The sequence below is a fragment of the Trachemys scripta genome, chromosome 13 (genome assembly GCF_013100865.1).
Source record: "Trachemys scripta elegans isolate TJP31775 chromosome 13, CAS_Tse_1.0, whole genome shotgun sequence".
NCBI classification, from domain to species: Eukaryota; Metazoa; Chordata; order Testudines; family Emydidae; genus Trachemys; species Trachemys scripta.
This window is the reverse complement of record NC_048310.1, coordinates 182,768-202,629: the sequence shown is the minus strand read 5'-3', so window position 1 is coordinate 202,629 and position 19,862 is coordinate 182,768. Positions and strand designations below refer to the sequence as shown.

General features: G+C 46.7%; 1 protein-coding gene across 3 annotated transcripts in view; it reads right to left on the bottom strand.

Annotated features, from left to right (window-relative positions):
• UBAP1 (ubiquitin associated protein 1) overlaps positions 1-19,862 on the bottom strand; it is a 57,510-nt gene that overhangs the window by 3,751 nt on the left and 33,897 nt on the right. For 2 of the 3 annotated variants that reach the window (XM_034788297.1, XM_034788295.1), the window contains exons 3-7: positions 14,067-14,191; positions 12,764-12,817; positions 8,812-9,726; positions 3,297-3,332; positions 2,520-2,720 (exon numbers count right to left, since the gene is read on the bottom strand). In XM_034788297.1, coding sequence (XP_034644188.1) covers positions 2,520-2,720; positions 3,297-3,332; positions 8,812-9,726; positions 12,764-12,817; positions 14,067-14,191 — 1,331 coding nt within the window. The remainder of the gene's footprint in view (positions 1-2,519; positions 2,721-3,296; positions 3,333-8,811; positions 9,727-12,763; positions 12,818-14,066; positions 14,192-19,862) is intronic. The other variant, XM_034788296.1, reaches the window with a different exon arrangement.

Genomic DNA, 19,862 nt, shown 5'->3' with positions numbered 1-19,862 from the left:
ATCTGAAAGCTGTCGCACCTTTTGAGATCAGTTCAGCTTACTGGATGCTCTGCTGAGATAAGAGCCAAATTCACAGTCCATTTTGGTCAATTTCATGGGCATAGGATTTTAAAAATAGTAAATGTCACCATTTCAGCTCTTTAAATCTGAAATTTCAGGCTATTGTAACTGGAGGGGGTCCTGACCTAATAGGGAGCTGTGGGGGAGGTTATTGTAGAGAGGAGGGGGATCATGGTACTGCTACCCTTACTTCTGTGCTGCTGCTGGTGGCGCTGCCTTCCGAGCTGGGCAGCCAGAGAGCGGCAGCAGCTGGCTGGAAGCCCAGCTCTGAAGGCAGAGCCACCGCCAGCAGCAGTGCAGAAGTAAGGATGGCACGGTATGGTATCACTTGATAACCTGTCTGTTCATTCCCTTTGGGGCACCTGCCATTGGCCACTGTCGGACGACAGGACACTGGGCTTGATGGACCTTTGGTCTGCCCCAGTCTGGCCGTTCTCATGGTGTTGCCACCCTTACTTCAGTGCTGCTGCCTGCAGAGCTGGGCCCTCAGTCAGCAGCTGCCGCTCTCCAGCCGCCCAGCTCTGAAGTTGGGCTTTTAACTTGACACCTTCTGCAGAGTCTCCAGAAGTCACACACACCACGACTGCCAGCTCTTTGTGGCTCCTCTAGACTAGTGACTCTCAACATGTCCAGACTGCTGTACCCGATTCAGGAGTCTGATCTGTCTTGCGTACCCCCAGGTTTCACCTCACTTAAAAACCACTCGCATACAAAAATCAGATATAAAAATCCAGAAGTGTCACAGCACGTTATTACTGGGAAATTGCTGACTTTCATTTTTACCATAGAATTATATAATAAATCAATTGGAATATAAATGCTGTACTCATCTACTTCAGTATATAGAGCAGTAGAAACAAGTCGTTGTATGAAATTTTAATTGGTACTGACTTCACTAGTGCTTTTTATGTAGCCTGTTGTAAAACTAGGCAAGTATCTCTATGCGTTGCTGTACCCCTGGAAAATTCGTGCGTACCCCTAGAGTTATGCATGCCCCTGGTTGAGAACCACTGCTCTAGAGTACAAAGAGGCTTTACGTTTGCTATTGGCTGGAAAGAAGATGAATCACTCAAGCAGCCAATACGAAGTATCCTTTCTACCAACTGCAAGCACTGAAGGGGCACTAAACCCATCAGCCTCTGTGCTCTTGGTGGCCAGGGAGACGCTCTGAAGAGGGCACAGAGCAACTGTAAGAACAAGGAAAATTTGGCAGCATTCTTCCCCTATTTGTTTGGGTAGAAACATTTTCTGGGTCTGAAACAGATCCAACAGACTCGTAACTGTCACTTCACGATGCAATAAAGTGAGCTATGTGACCTGACCTTTCTGAGGCCATGTGCACCATACGCTGCAGTGACTGAAGAACGCCACGCTCTCAAAAGAGCCAGCTGCTGCATCACTGCTAAAGCCAGCATGTGTCATTTGTCTTTGGGGCCAAGACTACGTTCCCTCTAAGCTGCGTGGCCACACAGCAGCCTATTAAGCGCCGCGCAGGTGCTCAGGGCTGCAGCAGGGAGAGATGCCTCTCCCCGTTGGCCCCACCCCAGCCCTGGCCCTGCCGCGCCTACCCCGCGGCCCCACCCCAGCCCCAACACGGACCTGCCACAGCCGGGGGAGAGGTGCTTATCCCACGGCCCCAGCCCCAGAGCTCCTGAGGTGGGGAGAGGCACCTATCCCCCACATCCCAGATGCTGCTGTGGGGAGAGAGAGCTACAGGGGGTTGGGGGAGAGAGAAGTACTCTCTCCCCACTGTAGCCCCAGGACAGCCTGCACCCCAAACCCCTCATCCCCAGCCCCACCCCTGAGCCCACACCCCCCTGCATCCCAACCCTCTGCCCCAGCCCTGCCACATGAATTTTGTTATGTGCCCCAATATGGAGGCGAGGTGTCACACATCACCTCCATATTGGGGCACATAACAAAATTCATTCCGCACGTGGGAGGGGAAAAATTAGAGGGAACACTGGGCCAAGATCTCCCCAATAGCGAGCCTGCAAAAAAGCCTTCAGGCAGTTGGCCCAGTTGTGTGGCTTTCCCCACCGTTGTATCTGAGCAAGGCAAAAGGTCCATGCTGAAATGCCTCACCTGAAGTCTAGATCTCCAAGCCCAGCCTCTCTCCCCCCAAACGAGGAAAGGCCACGTGTGGTTGAAGTTCCCCGATTTCAGAACAGTGGGCAGGAAGCATTTCTAGGCTGGTGCTGACCTAAGGAATGTCTCACGTCTGAAGCTGCCACTGGCGGCAGCCAACGGACGCGCTTTCCTTGTAGCCAGTTCACCTGGTACTAGTGACACCCACACTTCACCTCCAAAATTCATTCCCCGTTAATCTGCAAATTAAGGAACACTCCAGACCTCCATTAGGTCTTAAGTGTTTCGGTTTTTGTAAGGCCGTGGGGTTCACACTACTGACAGAGATGGCTGCCCCTTTGGAGCTCCCACTCCTTTGCAAGAGCTTTTACCTGTTCTATATTCTGTCCTTTCTTCTTCATGGCTGTCATGACGTCTTCGTAAGAGTATCCCATGTTGACAACTGTTTCCACACACTGCCTCTCACTGGCAGACAGGGCCTGCAGCACGTCTGAGTACGTGGGGCCGCTTGACCATTTAGTACAGCTGGTATTACTCGGTACTTTAGACACTGTGAAGTTTTGGTGCGTTACCTAGGAATGGGAAGCCAAGCAGAAATGAGTGGAGATACCTCTCTATCCCAGCACCAGGCCTTCTCCCTCCCTGGCCAGTGTAGGACTACTCCTTACAGGACTCTGAAGGAGTTATCTGATCTCGTTTGAAATTAATGAAGCAGGGCTTCCCACACTTCCTTTGGGAGACCAATCACTGTTGGGATGAAACTGAGCAGTGGTGTACAAAAACATTCCCTCCACTCCCAATGATCTCTTCTAGGTTCACCCTAGGCAGTTCCTCACTTGATATCCCCTTCTACTTCTACGTACTAGAACTACGTTCGCTAATTTAGCCGAGCTCTGTCATCATCAGATGACAGCCAGCTAGAGAGATTAAGTAACAAAAAGAGAGCATTTATGGAATAAGCAGAAGCAACTCCTGGCCCTAAGAAGGTACAGATGACCACACCCAGGTGCTGACCACTTTATTAACTGCCAGTACACTCATAGGAGCCATTCATTGCTTCTTTCACACAAAAGAGCATTACCAAGGTATGAGTAATTTAAGAATATACTATGCAACATACTAATGTATGTAGGTATTTGGGGACTTACCATAGGGAACTCTGATTCCTTGTAGTCTGGCTGTACCTGTAAAAACAACAGATTAATGAGAAGCTTGAAGAGATGTCTACTATACTGGCAAGCAAAGTACCTAGTGAGAGGGGGGCCTGGAAGGACAGAGCCAGGAAAGATGGGTAGAGGAGCAACAATTGCCATACTGGGTCGGACCAATGGTCCATCTAGTACACACCTGTCACTGACAACAAAAGGTAAGACCTCCTGCAGTGGAGAATTACGGAATAGCCTGTCCATAAAAGAGGTTTCTTCCCAACCTGTCAGTCAGCAGATGGCCCAAAGAGGAAGGATTTATAGAACCGTCTCGGAATAATTCTAAAACATTTTAATCTAATGTAATTGTGGATGCTAATTATCCATATAATTGTCCAATAGATTGCTGAAGCCTACTAAACGCTTGACCCGAGTGATGGCTTCAGCGGAGTTCCACAAGCTGATTTTGTGCTATGTAAAAGTATTTCCCTTTATCAGCTTAAGGCTGTTGCCGATAGATTTCACTGAATGTCCCTCCGAGTTTGTATTCTGAAAGAAAGTAAAAGGGACACCCAGCAATTTACCGCCTCTCACCCATTCAGCACTGTGTGTCTCTTTCATCCCCCCCTTACTGGTCTTCTCAAACTAAACTAGCCCATTTTTTCTACTCTCTAGGCCTCTAACTACTTCTGTGGCCCATTTGGGTATCCCTTTGGCTATATTCTTTCTGAGGTGTCTACAACTGACTGCAGTATTCTAGATGAGAGCATAACATTGATCTTTACATGACAAAATTTCAGTATTTTCAATCTATCCCATTCTTGATACAGCCAAACAAGGCCTGCTTTTTTCACTATCCTTTCACCGATCGACACACACTTTGTCTCAAAACTGGGGGGTGGGAAGGGCTCACTGTTAACCTTTTGCCGTGTTGAAAATTGGCCATTTATTCCTACTCTGTTTTGTCTCTGAGCCAGTTTCTAATCCTCCCATCCCAGGCTCCAGAAAGCAGCTTTGGGTTCTCCCGTGACTGTTTAAAATGCCCAATGGATCTTGGGTTTGCCTGTTATCTAGATTAAAATTCTAAATTCAGAAGCATTCGTGTATCAAATACTGGAACCTGATCAGCTGCGTGTCTCTATCCCAGTTAAAGATTTGCTCCCCTTTCACATGCGCAGTAGAAAGGTGTTGCTTACCCACTACTAAATCAGCACAGGCCACCATCCAGCTAGCTGGAACTCAGGCCCACTCAGATTTATTCCAGACTGAACCAATTTTGCCCAACCATGGGCCATGTTGGAAACTTGCCAGGAGCCTGAGGGCCCCATCTATTTGAACAGAAAGGTGCAGGCTGCACCTATCCATGGAGAGAAGCCTTCAGACTACACATCCCAGCATGCAATGCTTCATCACAATACAATAGCTCAAAAGGTGGTTGTCAGAACTTTACAGGCCTGAAGTAGGAAGTGTGTACACTCTCAAAACTCACCAGCACCATTTTCAATCTTACAAAAACGTAAGTTGCCTATTTACATGTTTTTCTTGTGGGTGTGGGAGCAGGACATGGATTGTAACTGGAGCTAAGAGGAAGTCCTCATCTGAGTTCCTTCTTCAGAAAGCTTTCTCCCCACAGCTTCCTCTGACCACATGGCTAAGAGCCATTTGGAGAAATGCAAGTACAGAGATTTCAAGCAAAGATTTGCTTGGCGAGGGAAAGCGTTGTATACTAGCACGCTGCATTCTCCATAGCTGAAACCACCGATGATCCTGCACTGCATCTGGCCCACATGCCAACCAGATCTGGCTTACATAAAAGCATTTCAGTAAGAAAGCCAATGAGCAGCACCCAACTCATGGAGGTAGTTTCATTTCACTTCACTTGTTCCAAATCAGCTATTCCAGCCTCGCCCCAAGAGAATGTGACTTTACAGTTATTCATAGCTGATATCACTTCAGTGCTGGCGGGACAGTAAGTGGATTCTCTTCTGGGAGCAGATGCTTGTTAGAGAAGGCTCATGTATTTGAATACTGATTTGTCCCAGAATGTCTGAGTTCTGTGGGGCAACAGTAGGTCAAGTTAATTAATGGTACATCCCAGAGCTGCTTAATCTTCGGGCGAGGCAGGAGACATGAGAAGAGGACAGTTGCTCCTCATCATCCCCCTCCCCAAAAACATTCCCAACCAAAAGAGGAAACAAACTGAGACAAAACTGGTGAGAAAGGAACAAGTGAACTCTTCTTTGCAAAGTGAAAACCATTCACCACGCTCACCAACCTGCAATTCTATAAACCACACGCCTGTGTTTAATGTACATACAGGATTGTGCCCTGTGCATGCTTTGACAATACCGCACAGGCCAGAAACCACAACAAAGATCAGATAGGAAGTCCACTGAAAGTGTCGAGTAACATCAAAAATTCAGTATATAATTATACCAATAGCCCAACTGTCAATACCCACATCCTAGCAGCACCAGGTAGAAACATCACGCATCACAAAATGAAGCCTGCACTTCATTTGTCAACACTACATCCAGATCCATTTAATTTCAATCCATTAGTCCTCATAAGCAGTTTTTCTATTTGTCGTCTTGCCTACTTTGTGTAAACTGAATTGTGAAGATCACCAACTGTCCGACACTGTATGACATCCAGCAGGGCAGAGGCCAAGAAGTTCAGCATCTAAAGATTTAAACTCAGAAGAGGAAAAGGAAGCTAGATTTACAACAAAAGGCAACTTGTGTAGTTTCAGGTAAGTCCCAGTTTAAAATGACCAGTATTCTTATGCAACCACCATAAAAATCTAGTCTCTATCGGCAGTTATTAAAACATTAACAAGTAACTCAAATCCAAAGCACTGAAGTCTCTCTCGACTACAGGAAAAGAAGTTGTGATGGGACACCAAGACACACGTGGATGATCCTGACGCTTCCCAAATGGGGCAGACAGCCCGTCTGAAGACGGACAGGAAGAGGCTCTGTATGGACATTTTACCCCAGATGTCAAGAGCTGCTCTCAATAGAGGAGACCTTCAAAATTACCTCAGACAACCCCTGGCTTTCATCCGTACAACCATGATCTTCTGATGCTCAGGAGCATAAAACTCAACAAGAGCAGATTTCCCAAGTCCTTAGGACCATAACATGGGAATCCAAAAAAACCTTCAAGCTTATTGTTAAGACTCCTAGGAATTCGAGACAGGAGAGCCCAGTTACGTCAGCGTACCTATTTCTTAGCTCTAAAATACTCTTCCCAACAGCATTTTTCCCTACAACTTTGTCCAGTCTAGCATTAAGTGTCTCAAGTAAGGAGACGTCCATCCCCTTCTTTGGGAAACCGATCTCAAGTGTGGGAAGCTTTCCTTGTTGTTCAATCTAATGGTTGAGCAATTTCCTTCACGTCAGTCCACAAGTCCTTATCCTCCCTGAAGCATCCTAAAGAATGCCTGCCTCCTGGGGGCTTGCAAGGGTTTCTCTAGTGTAGATGGGCCCAGCGACGGTCACATCTCACCAACTCAGAGCTATTATTTAGATTTTCATCTTTCTCTTCTCAAGCTTTTTAGAGCCACAGGATATTCTGCCTGAGACATGTGAAATAACAATAACAATTACAATTAATGGAGATATCCCATCTCCTAGACCTGGAAGGGACCCTGAAAGTCACTGAGTCCAGCCCCTGCCTTCACTAGCAGGACCAAGTACTGATTTTGCCCCAGATCCCTAAGTGGCCCCCTCAAGGATTGAACTCACAACCCTGGGTTTAGCAGACCAATGCTCAAACCACTGAAGATAAAGCTATCACAGCCACATGATTTGATGAATGATGCTCTCTAATAAGAAACAATATTCAGAGCAATGACTGCTCACTGATGGGTTGGACATATTTTCTTTTCCTGCTGCTTTCTGGATTAACCGTGTTTGCCTCTGCACAATGCTATTTTTATTGCTAAAGGTAAAACTCATCACTTTTGCTCTGCTCCAACGACTAGTTATTTTCCAAAATGCTGGGTTTCCGTATTAGCATTACGCGTGCCTACGCCTGCCAACTTATTGATGGACTTTGATTTCAAGGCTGTATGTACTGACTGTGGTAGAATGATCATCAAAAGGCAAGTATTCCTCATGGGCTCTCTACCCCTTTGTTTGGGTGTGCGCTAGGTCATTTGCTTTCTGAACTCCAGTGTCATGTAGCAATCTACAATGCCTTTGAGTGGAGAATGTATACCAGTGTTACCACGGCACCATGATGTAATGTTTTATATGGAACACGAGGGGTCTCCCCGCACCCTACCCTGCAATAGCTAGGGTTGAGATTTTCAGAGCCAACTATGGCGTCTGAATGTCCCATTTCCATTCGTTTTAACGGGAACTGGAGGTTCAAATTCCTTTGGTTCTTTGAGAAAGTTCAGCCTATGTTTTGAAGGGAAAAGGAACAGATGGAGTAAGCAAAGTTTGCTTCTTCCCTTCAAGCTGTGCTGGACTGAAATGGTGTCTGATCTCTAGGCCAGAGCCAAACGTTTAGAAGCATTTACTAGTCATGACAAAGTAGTTCTAGAACTCGGAGCACAGGAAACATCTAACTTATTCCAAGCACTTTTTCAGACTGTTTTTATTACTGAACAGCAGCCGATTTTACAGTCCTGGTGGTTTGAGACTGATCTGTAGAACTGTCAAAAGGACCTCAGAGCAGCAAGGCACTTTCGGCCCGGGTTCAGGCCTGAGAAAAGCAGGTACCAGGTTTCAGAAAAGTGTCATTTTCACTCAAATAGAAGCCCCCTTATGCGTTTGGCAGGGATGCTGGAGGGAAGAGAATTAAAAGGAGTGGCTGCCAGTGCACACATTTATTGTGCAGGTCAGAACTGAAGCACACAGCTCTACAAGGGAAGTGGGGATACTTGCACTACCACTGTCTGTAGCAAGGCTACGTCAGTCTCTTGAGCTGTAAGCTGTATCACTTTTTGCAGCTTGATAAAGTCATCTAAAAGTGTCCTGCGTGGAGATGCCATGTCTCACTACTGACCATCCTCGGATGTTCCTAACACAAGGATTTCAACGGAATGTTTGCATAAAGCATCTGATTAAATCCATGATGGTAGTTTAGAAATGAATGTCTCAGTTTGGGGTGAACAGCCAGAATGTATGAAAATATAGCAGCGAAAAATCTTACCAGAGCCTTAAACCCAACGTGTCCAAGATCTCTTACCACAAATACCTCTAGCAACTTGCCAGGAGCCAGAGAACACCTCATGGCCTAAAGTGAATTAGATTACAGCTGTCTACATCCAAACCAGTGACATGTGATCCTCTGAGACTAACTCCCAGCATCCAATGTTTCATCTTTAGCTGATCAGTTTTCCATTTAGATCAAGATAGAGCAATGCATGAGGGGACACGTATTGTCAGCAGCCCACATCCAAGTATTAAATCAAAGGAAGCTACAGGATACATTTTAGAAATACGAGTCACGTTCACCTTCCCCTTGAACACCCCAAACCTATTTGAACCTGCTGAATCCTTACCTTCGTTGCTGTGTTTGGAGAGGATTGTTCTTCTGTACAAGGTGTTGACACAGATAGGGAAGGCAGCCTGGATGAAGAGGATAATGTTGACGTCTCCATTCCACTGTCCACATTTAAAGCAGAAAGGCCAACAACATGGTGTCCGTTGAGTTCGCTAGCCTTACTCGGGGAGCAGGCCTGTAAAGAACTGAGGAAAGTGCCGTTGTGGAGACAGGTAGCGCTGTGGAAAGTGCTGGTGAGCTTTGACATTTTTTGATCGCTCTCATCCGCGTCGAGTTTGGGAAAGGAGAGAGATTTGATATTGCTCACTGACGTGATGGGTGAGAGGGACACTTTGGAAGACAGGGACATCTTTTCACAGTTTTCCAACTGTGGTAAAGTGATAAAGCCATTGGGTTTGTGAAGGGGCTTGAAGTCCAAGGTAGCCCTTTCTATGGATGCCAGAACTTCCTGATCTTGTAACACAGACTCCGGCCCTATTTTGGGCAAGTTATTCTCCAACAGTTGGGTGACAATTGGCCCAGTCGTACCAACATGAATTTCAAGAATATTTTTCAGTTCTTCTTTTTCATCAATAGTTTTTAGCTCCAGATTGTCAAATGGGTCTTCTTCACATTCAAAATCTGCTGGGTTGAAGTCTGCCTTTGGGTAAGGTGGACTAAGGACCTTTTGCTTTATGGCACTGCTGTTGGCTGGGGTGGGAGTAAGAATGTTATTGTGCTGTAGACTAGCGAGAATAGGGTTAATGGGGAGCGGCACAGCCTCTGAGAAGCCCATTTTGCTGTTGTCGTCTGAAGCAGCCCTGGAATTAGCTATTGCTTGCGCAGCCTTTCGCTCTGCTTCTCTCTGAGCTGCTTGGATTTTTTTGATGTCTTCCGCCCACTCGATAGTTCTCTTTTCGAGGGAGAAGTCATACTGTAAGGAGAAATGAGATTCAAGGGTAAGGAGCATAGTCCACTACTTTATGACGGCAACATCATCCCATACGTAGCAAGAAACGTGGAGTAACAATTTAAGTATATTACCCAAAGGGGGTGGGGATGATTTCTCTTAACTAATGTCTCTGTTGCTCACCTACAGATAAGTAGATGATGTTCTTTGTGCCTCTAGAACAGGGGTTCTCAAACTTCACTGCACCATGACTCCTTTCTGACAACAAAAATTCCTACGTGACCCCAGGACGGGGGATCAAAGCCTGAGCCCTCCCTGCTAAGGGGGGCCAGAGCCAAAGCCCAGACCCCACCACCCCAGCTGGGGGGGGCCAAAGCCATAGCCCAAGGGCTTCAGACCCAAGTGGGCAGTCTGTAACCCTAAGCCCCACCACAAGGGCTGAAGTCCTCAGGCTTAGGCTTCGGCCCCGGGCAGTGGGGCTTTGGCCCTGGGGCTCGGGCTCTAGCAAGTCTAACGCCAGCCCTGGCGACCCCATTAAAAAGGGGTCTCGATCCACTTTGGGGTCTCAATCCTCAGTTTGAGAAACGTTGCTCTAGAACAGGGGTCAGCAACCTTTCAGAAGTGGTGTGCCGAGTCTTCATTTATTCACTCTACTTTAAGGTTTCGCATGCCAGTAATACATTTTAACATTTTTAAAAGGTCTCTTTCTATAAGTCTATAATATATAACTAAACTAGTGTTGTATGTAAAGTAAACAAGATTTTTAAAATGTTTAAGAAGCTTCATTTAAAAATTAAATTAAAATGCAGAGCCCCCCGGACCAGTGGCCAGGACCCGGGCAGTGTGAGTGCCACTGAAAATCAGCTCGCGTGCCGCCTTCAGCACATATGCCATAGGTTGCCTACCCCTACTCTAGAAGCTAACCTTGGCTATATGCCAATGGATCTATTATATTTCTCCTTTCCACATGGTTTTGCTTAAAAAACTGTTACGAAGATTAACACAATACCACAGCATCTGTCTCCCACAGAAGAGAGCATGCGTAGAGTAGAAATCAAGCACACTACTCAACGGTAGACCTCTACTATGATCTAGCTTCAGGATTTGCTGGTAGGCTGCAAATTTTCCTATTGATGAACAAGCCACACAAGAATAGAGTAGATTCTGGATTACTGCATCACTGGAAAGATCATGGAATTTTTTACCTCTCTTCAGAAGATGTTAAAGTCCAAATCAGAGTTTAGTACCCAACAGAAAGAAGAGGTACTAACCTAAGTACTGCCCGTGCTACCAAGTCAAGAACCCAACAAAGGAGTCATAAAACTGAGATATTAACCTCTAGCTTAGAAGCAGATCTGTGTCGCTATTACCAGCATGACAGGGCCCCCTGAGCTTTTTCACATTTTAATATGAGCACTTCCAAGGAAGTGCAAGCACAAGGATCAACTCTTACGTAACCCGCTGTGGCCGAATGTCCCTCCCCGTATTCACATACCACATACCACTGTAATAATCTTTCTGCAAGGCATACCTTGTGAGGTATCATCTGAAAAGTAATAAACTTGCTGGTCAATATCATGCTGAAATGTACGTAGTAACATGATCTGCAAAGTTATGAACCCAAGCTGAAATGAGGACGGAGATGTGTTTACCAGGCAAGTCTGGAGAGGGGGCAAACCTGTTTCTCAAAGACAAAAGACAAGCTGACACCTCTAGCCAGGTGTCAAAGTTGACTGGCAATCACCGGTCAAGTGGCCATTCTTTGGCAGTGAAAGGGGGGCAGGAACAGATCGAGAATCCATGCCTCCGCCCTCACGGCTGGAAGGAACTTTAACTGGGATAACCCTCAGGAAAATGCATTTCAAAGGGAGACTGGACAATAAATTGAGGGACAAAAACACCCCGGACTCTCTCCCCCCCTCGCCCCATTCCACCCAGGAAGATAAAGGAACCAGCCTTTGGACTTCGTGTGAGATCCTGACTTGAAAGTTTGATCAGTAATATTGCTGGGAACCTGTGGTAAGGCTTTTACCTTGAACCAAGCCTAGTTTGTTAAGTTCACTTACTAAAAAGCATTTTTCTCTGCTTCCCGTGTAGCCATTTCTGACTTTAATGCCTTATACTTGTACTCACTTAAAATCTCTCTTTGGAATTAAACTTGTTTCACTCAATCAAAACCCATCCAGTGTTACGTTTCAACTGAATTGTTTGGTAACTCCAATTAAAGTAGCAAACTGCTGTACACTGACCCCTTGCAGTGTCAATGGACCTCTAATATCCCAACTGTCCAGGAAAGGGCTGGGCAGTGCAGAACACGCATTTCTGGGGGAAATCCAGGCCTGGGAGTGTGTTGGGGTCACCCTGTAGGTCGTAACCAAGACTGCTGGAAGCGAGAGTGGAGCTGGTGTGTACCTGACAGGCTGCTGGGGTCAGAGTTGGTGGACCAGAGCTGTGGCTATATGCAGACACTCAGCATGTGACCTGCACGCTGTTTGTGAGAGGCCCAGGTTGGGAGCTACAGCACCAAGGCTGCAGGATGGGTTGTGACAAAACCCCTCACTGGTCTGAGCTGCACCCCAGAATGTAAGACCCGCCAACAGCCAGTTTGCAGGACAAGAGAATTGACAGTTGCACAAGTGACAGAACAGTCCACAGCCAGAATTGCTTAACGTGCTAATGCTTTATAAGAGCCAACAGTGGTATGTTCCGAGAGTGCAGGCTTAGCCCGTGGATAGTCAGTGCGAAGGGCAGACACTTCAAAGTGGCCTTGGCCCTTACGCCGCACTACCACACTTGACATGCTGAAAGCAGACAAGCTTGGCACCAGCAAGCTAGACTGTCTTCTGCTGCAGAGTCAAAAGAAGCCGTGCGCCATGATATGGAAGCAGCACCTTGGCTTCACTGCAGCCGTCACGTCAAATTTGTGCGTCACTGGCTTGGAGGGGAAGGAGAAGGAGAGTTAGCGCTACGTCCCAGGCTAGCCATTTAGGGTTCAAATAGACCTTGAACACATCAGATCAACTCCTTGTAGAAAGTAAACTATGAAATCAAAAGACTTAACTATTGATTTGATTGGCTCTGTGGTCATGACCCAAAATCCATATTCCAGGGAACTCTGTGGAAACATCACATGGCATAAAGAACACCAAGCCACTTGATTGAGACCTGCCATTCTCTCTGCATAAGGATTGGCAGTAAACAGGACCTCGGCTCCTAATTTAAACTTCAATTAAATTAGCGCGGTTGGATTCCTAGTGCCAATTTTGAAATGATAAGCATGCAAGGATTTTTTAAAAGTTAGTCTGTTTAATCTGTCGATTTCAAACTAATCAAAAAATTAAGGCAACTTAAGATCACGTGCCTGGACAAGAGTGGAGAGATTGATTTGCCAAGTTACATAACTTGGCCACATGGCTGGGTAAACAAATTGTCACTGAGAAGTACAAAGGAAAGCAAGAGCTAGAAGTGTAGCTTTCCACCCAATAAAAAGCAAGACCGGGGAAGTCAGAAGCCATATAACATCATAAATATGCACCAAACATTTTGTGCTATTTTTTACACAATTATACAAAAAAAATTAAATGCATTTGGCAGAAAAAAAATATATCCACTAACTCCAGACAACAAGGATTTTGTTAAAGTCCTATAGCGCCTATATTTGAATTTTCCACTCTTGTTAAAACAAAAAAAATCCAGACTTGTAAGTGAAAACTGCCAAAGTGTAGGATAGTCAAGGATAGAAGGAGCAGAGTTAAGGTTGTGGTTGGAATCTGAATTTCCCGACTTTCCCACTAAAAAGTTCTACTTAAGTATATGTTTACGACTTGAACTGTATCAAAGCTCTGCTTCAGAATGTCCTGGGCTTTTATTCCTTTTTGATAATTATGACATGTAGAGCATCTGTGATCAGCACTGTAAAACTTGCAATTATAGCAAGGGGGGGAGGGATAGCTCAGTGGCTTGAGCATTGGCCTGCTAAACCCAGGGTTGTGAGTTCAATCCTTGAGGGGGCCACTTGGGGATCTGGGGCAAAATCAGTACTTGGTCCTGCTAGTGAAGGCAGGGGGCTGGACTCTATGACCTTTCAAGGTCCCTTCCAGTTCTAGGAGATGGGATATCTCCATTAATTTATTTAAATTTATTTATTTAATTTATAGCAGGAACATACAAATTGCCATATCTGTCTGTACAGCCTAGTATCCAGCATAAGCCAGTGACTGGAACCAGATCTTTCAGAACAGGGTGCAGGAAACCCCATAAATGGGCAGTTGTAGAACAACCAGGATAAGACCTAAATCTGGATATTTTAAATTTATGACAAAAGTTAACAACAAAGGGAACGAACAAACAAAACACCCACTTACCTGGACTTCTCTGACAAGCTGGGGAGAGTCAGGCAAGCAGAAACCCATGGGTAAGCCAACCTTGGCTGGTGTTTTGAATTTGTCTCCGATCTTAAATGGAACATCATCAAGGTAACTGAAAGGCCCTAAGATCAAAAGTAAAAGTTACATCAGCGACTCAAATGTATTATGCATTCCTGTTAGCTTTCAAATATGGAAATGTGAATCTTTTATCTTTGCTAACCTACCTGCACAAAAATGAAAATAGCATTGAGCTGAGAGCATGCTTGAGTTTGCTGCCCCACTTTTATCCAAAATATTTTGTTCAACCTTTTTGCCATTTGAAAATTGTGTAGATTTGGTATCAGATTTCTGGACGGATCATCAAGTAAGTTTCCCTGCACTAGTTTCTTTTGCCTTTAGTTCTGTGTACATGTAGTGGGGTGATCACCTGCTCCTGCCCAGAAGTGCTTAAAAACAGCCCTGGGGCAGGGGAAAAACTGGGCTGATTGGCAGAGCAGCCGAAGCTGGGGTCACACCCCAAACAGAGCACAGCTGGCCCTTATAAAAGGGCTGTGAGCCAGGGGCTGAAGGAGTCCCTCTCCAGGCTGGGAAAGAGCAGGGCCTGGCTGCCTGCAAAAAGGATACAGGGAGTGGAGCAGGGCTGGGGAGAGTCAGGGGAGCTCCGGACTGGCAACTTCCCGGGCTGCAGGGCCTGGTCCAAGGGCCACAGAGGTACTAGGAGGCAGAGGAAGGCAGCAGGTCTGAACCCCCTTGCTGATGAGTGGCTTTTACACTGCAGTCTGCCCCAGGGACCAGGGGCTTGGTGATGACTGGCAGTAGCCCAGACTGAGACAAGGTGGGGATTAGAGGGTTGGGAGTTTCCCAGACAGGGGAGACTCAGAGACTGGTGGGGGTATTGCCGGGGGCAGCTCCTGGGTAAAGGGGCACCAGCGTCCGGGAGGAACACAGGAGCTAGCTACAAGCAGGACACTGGCCTGCAGAGGGCGCCCAGGCTGAAAAAGAGCTAATGCCCGGAGACGACCAGCAGGAGGCAGCACAGGGGTGAGTCTCGCACGTTTACAGTACACCTGAAAGTTATGTTGACATAGTTACGTCAGCCAGTGGTGTGAAACAATCACACTCCTGACCAATATAGCTAGCCAACAAAACTCCAGTGTAGATACTGCTATGTTGACACAGCTAACGTTTGCGCAAGGGGTGTTCCTACACTAACAGGAAAACTTCTGTGGGTGTTAGTTGGGTCTACACTAGGGGACTGTGCTGGTATAGCCTCTGCAGGGCAGACAAACCTTTAAAGATGTGTCTACACACAGATCCTTATTTCCAGTTGAACATGCATGATATTTTGATATCCCTCTATAAAATAAAAACCTTCACTGCGAGTCATTATTTCAAGTTATTCAAGAAAGAGATTTAAAAAACAGCCTCAGGGTGAGGGTGGCCGTGGTTAGATAAAACTCAATTTGTGGCTGAAGGAAGGGGCGGGAGCAAATCTTGTCCAGAGTTAGGTCTGCATAGTGATGCTCTTAAAACAAAAAAGTACAATAGCCTAGAAGAACCACACTGAACCTCTTACACACACGTCACTTCTCCTTAGTGAGAGTCTACAGTGACTCAACTTTGGTTTAGGGATCCCAGCTTCTGTACCAATCTAATTTCACTTCCTGGGGCAGTCAGCTGGTATATTGTGACCTCTGCTTATCACGCTGATCACACACGTCTGACTGTTACCATCCCCTCTTTGTCCCCCCCACAATCTGTCTGTTTTATCCATCTGTTATCTAGTCTTATACTTGGATTCTAGACTGTTTGGGGCAGGGACCATCTATGTGTTCTTGTTTGTACAGTGCTCGGCGCAGTTGGGCTACCAGAATACAAGTAATAAACACCAACAGCCATCTGCAGTTTTATGACAGCACCCCCAGCTGGGAGAATAAAAGGAGTTCCAAAAGCCAGTCTAAATGGCACTTTGTTTGAAAGGGATATTAACCCCACTCCTATGCCAGTGTTCAATGATCAGTTCATCTGTACATTCACTGTTGGAGTTGGACTATTATAGAAGATGCAGCTACAAAGTACGGCCACCACCTTACAGGAGAGGCCGAGCAACTAACCTCTTTTCGCAGCTTGAGCAATCCCAAAGATCACTCTGACCAAATTTCAAACTTAAATGGCCATTCATAAATACCTCCTGCGCTCCTCTATTACTGAATCATCTACAAGAATGCAGCCAGGCGCTTTAATGAAGGACAGGTTTTCAAAAACAGGAAACACCCTATCACCTGGGGGCCGAAGACTTTCAGCGAGCCCAAGCGATGACAGCATTGCACTACGTGGCACATCAGCCTGCTCTCAGATTCGTGCTAGAGAGATAGTGTCCTTTCAGCTTTGAATCCCTGGGACTGACTAGTCTAGAGCCGATCTTGTTTCTCACCATGACCGTGAACTGAAGAAGTCTCTCAGAGAATTTAACAGTATTTTTATGCATTGCGCCTGCAGCAGAGATAGCAACATATTCCGTGACTGCTGAACAGCACTGCAATTTCGGTGTTTGGAGGGGACCACGGCCATTACTGCAACAAGGAATCTAGCTTAAGGATTTGTGTATTTGAACTGGGAAACTAACAACTCCAAAGTGTTACGTTTATGCAGAGATAGTGACCATAGAGTGCCAATCAATGGGAATGGGAATCACAACCCATCTGAACTAGACTAGACTCCCTTTGATTGTATGGGAGAGAGAGGGTGGGTGAGGGGGTATCTTTTATTGGACCAACTTCTGTTGGTGAGAGAGACAAGCTTTCAAGCTACACAGAGCTCTTCTTGAGGTCTGGGAAACATAAGCCTGGTCTACATTACAGGGTTAGGTTGAGGTAAGGCAGCTTACAGTGACCTAACTCTAAGTGTCTACACTAAAACTCAGCTCCCACGGATGCAAGTTATCCACTACACCGATAATCACTCCACCCCCACGAGAGGCATAGCGCTTAGGCTGATGTAGTTAGGACAACGCAGTGTCAGTGTAGTCACTGCGTTGCTGACATGGACTGCTGCTGCCTTTCAGAAACCATCCCACCATGCCCCACACTGGACAGCGCAATTGGTGCAAGCGCTCCTGGTGAGGACATGCACCGCCAACACAAGGAGCATAGCGTGGACAATTTAATTACTGTGCTGGCTGTATGTTGATGTAACATAGGTCAACTTAATTTTGTAGTGTAGACTTGCCTGTACTCAGCATCACAGCTAAATAAAATACAAGGTGGAACGGATTGTTTAGCATAAGTAGTTAAACACATATTTCAAGGGACCATTCAAGGTGAAGTGACCTCCAATCACAGGGGGGAAGGGAAGGGGAGGAGAGGCAGTGGGTGGAGGTGGGAATGGGACGAGGGAGGGAGGTTGTTGTTAGTGGGTTATCGATTGTTCTAATAAGCCATAAATCCAGTATCTCTGTTCAGTCCATGAGTTTTAGTATCTAGCAAAGTTATAAATTCAAGTTCCTAGGGTCATTTTTTGAAAGCGTTGTGCAGGTTTCCTTGAGACTGATGGATCACTCTGTATCTGATCTTGCTGTAAAAAGTGTTCACCCACAGGCAACAGGGTGTTTTTGTCTTTTATCATTTTCCTGTGAGTTCATTCGAGAGCGGAGCGATTGTCTAGTTTCACCTGCATAGCTGCAATTGGGGCGTTTAGCGCGCTGCCTGTGCCATAGGCACCGACTCTGTGGGTGCTCCAGGGCTCGAACACCCACGGAAAAAAATTAGCGGGTACTTAGCATCCACTGACAGCCAGTTCCCCCGTCCCCCCAGCACCTCATGTCCGTTGGTGGCCCTGCCAATCAACTCCTCCTCCTCCCTCTCAGCGCCTCCTGCCTGCCATGGATCAGCTGTTCCAAAGAGTGCAGGAGCTTCTGGGGGGCGGGGGAAAGAGCAGGGACGGGGTGCGCTTGAGGGAGGGGACGGAGCGGGGACAGGCAGAAGCGGGATGGGGTGGAATGGGGGCAGGGCCTGGGCGGAATGGGGGCAGGACGAGATGGGATGAGGTGGGGGCTTGGCGGAAGAGGTGGAGTGGGGGCGGGGCCTGAGCGGGGGTTGAGCACCCCCAGGCAAAGAAAAAAAGCCAGCGGCTGTAGCCTGTGCTACCCCACACGTTGTGACAGGCATGAGCAGGAGTGTGACTACTGCTCTCTGCCTTGGTCTTATCTGAACACCAGGTAGGGAGAGATTAAAAGTTACATGGCATTAAAAATAATCATGAGCTGAAGACATCACATACAGCACTAAGGCAAAGGGACGGTCAGTCAAAGACTGGCTGTTCTACTCAGGAACTAGCTTGTTGCTACGTGTGATACGTTACAAATATTACTGGGAAATTATTTTTAGTTTCTCCCCCGTATAGTGATTTTCTGACTCTGACCACCACTGTAATCTGGTATTTACCGAAGGTCTGCCATAGACATGGGAAATGTTCTCTCTCTCGGGGTATCCTTTCCAGGACATTTTACGATGGGTTTATAGATTTCCTTTTGTGGAGGAGAAAGGAGAGAAAGGTAGATTTCATTTGTTTTGCCTGGGTCAGGGATTTTCCTTTGTATCAGAATATGGTTAGAGTCCTGCCCAGAAGGTGATTTAAGCCAATGGCTTTTTTGCAGAGGGCTGAACACGCCAATTCCCCAGAAATGATTTTAAAAAGCAGATTCTTCAAAGCAGGGAACAAGAAGAAATTGCATTTTGATCCAGCCATAGGCATGGCTGTTGCTCAGTGTTCATCCACAGCAGCACGCACACGAGTTTGTTACAACTCACATTAAGTAACAGGATGATATTTAATACGTGGCTACTTGGAATTTGGACTCTCTCTAAGCCATTATTATAGCAGCCCCAGGAAGTTCAGAAAAACGTGCACCCACCTGCTTTATTCAAACCAGCCTTTCTGCCTCGGCCAAGGCCAACCAAAGAGCCACTATCACTGTGTATCGTTGTTTATGTAAACATACGACTGATCTGACCCCATATGCCTTAGGTGCATGGCCAGGAAACACTGGCCTCCAGTCTGGCAGCTTGATTAGTGAACATGTAAAGAGGTCGCCACTGATGTGGGGAATTGGTTCAAAACAGTAAGAAGGTAACTTTAGCGGTCACACTGGGCGGAGTGGGTAAAATGGGGTCCAGCCAGGGTTACCCCTCACCCAGCACTCCCTGGAACCAGAACTGTGCAGTGAAGACCCCCATATATACATACACACACACACTCTGGGCACTAGGATCCAGGTGGTGTCTCCTCTCCCCATCATGTAGCCTTGGGGGAAAACGTGCAGAGAACAGCCAGCCAGAGACTCCAGCTGGTAGGAAGAGGCCGCCACCACAGGGACCTAGGGATAGTCCAGTCAAAACTGCAGAATGTTCTGACTGTCTCTGGCCGATCGACTGTTTTCTCCAACCCTCCCTCTCTATCACAGTGTCTTCACCTCAGCTTCACTCCTGCCTGTCCCTCCTTGCCCTCTTCCCTCGCCCCCTTCTCTTTTCCTTCCATTTAGCTGATCCCCTCCTTGCCACCATCACATTGTTCATCCTGCTTGCATGTTACACCCTTTCCCCCATCGTATGTCGGTCTTGTCTATTTAGATTGTTAGGTCTTCCGAGAAGGGACTGCCTGGTACTCTACACAGCGCCTGGCACGATGGGGCCCCATTCTTGGTTGGCCCTTCGCACTACCCTTATAAACACGAGGAATAATTGGAGTAGTTTTCAGACATCACCTGAGGAAGTGGCAGCAGCAACTTTCAACCTG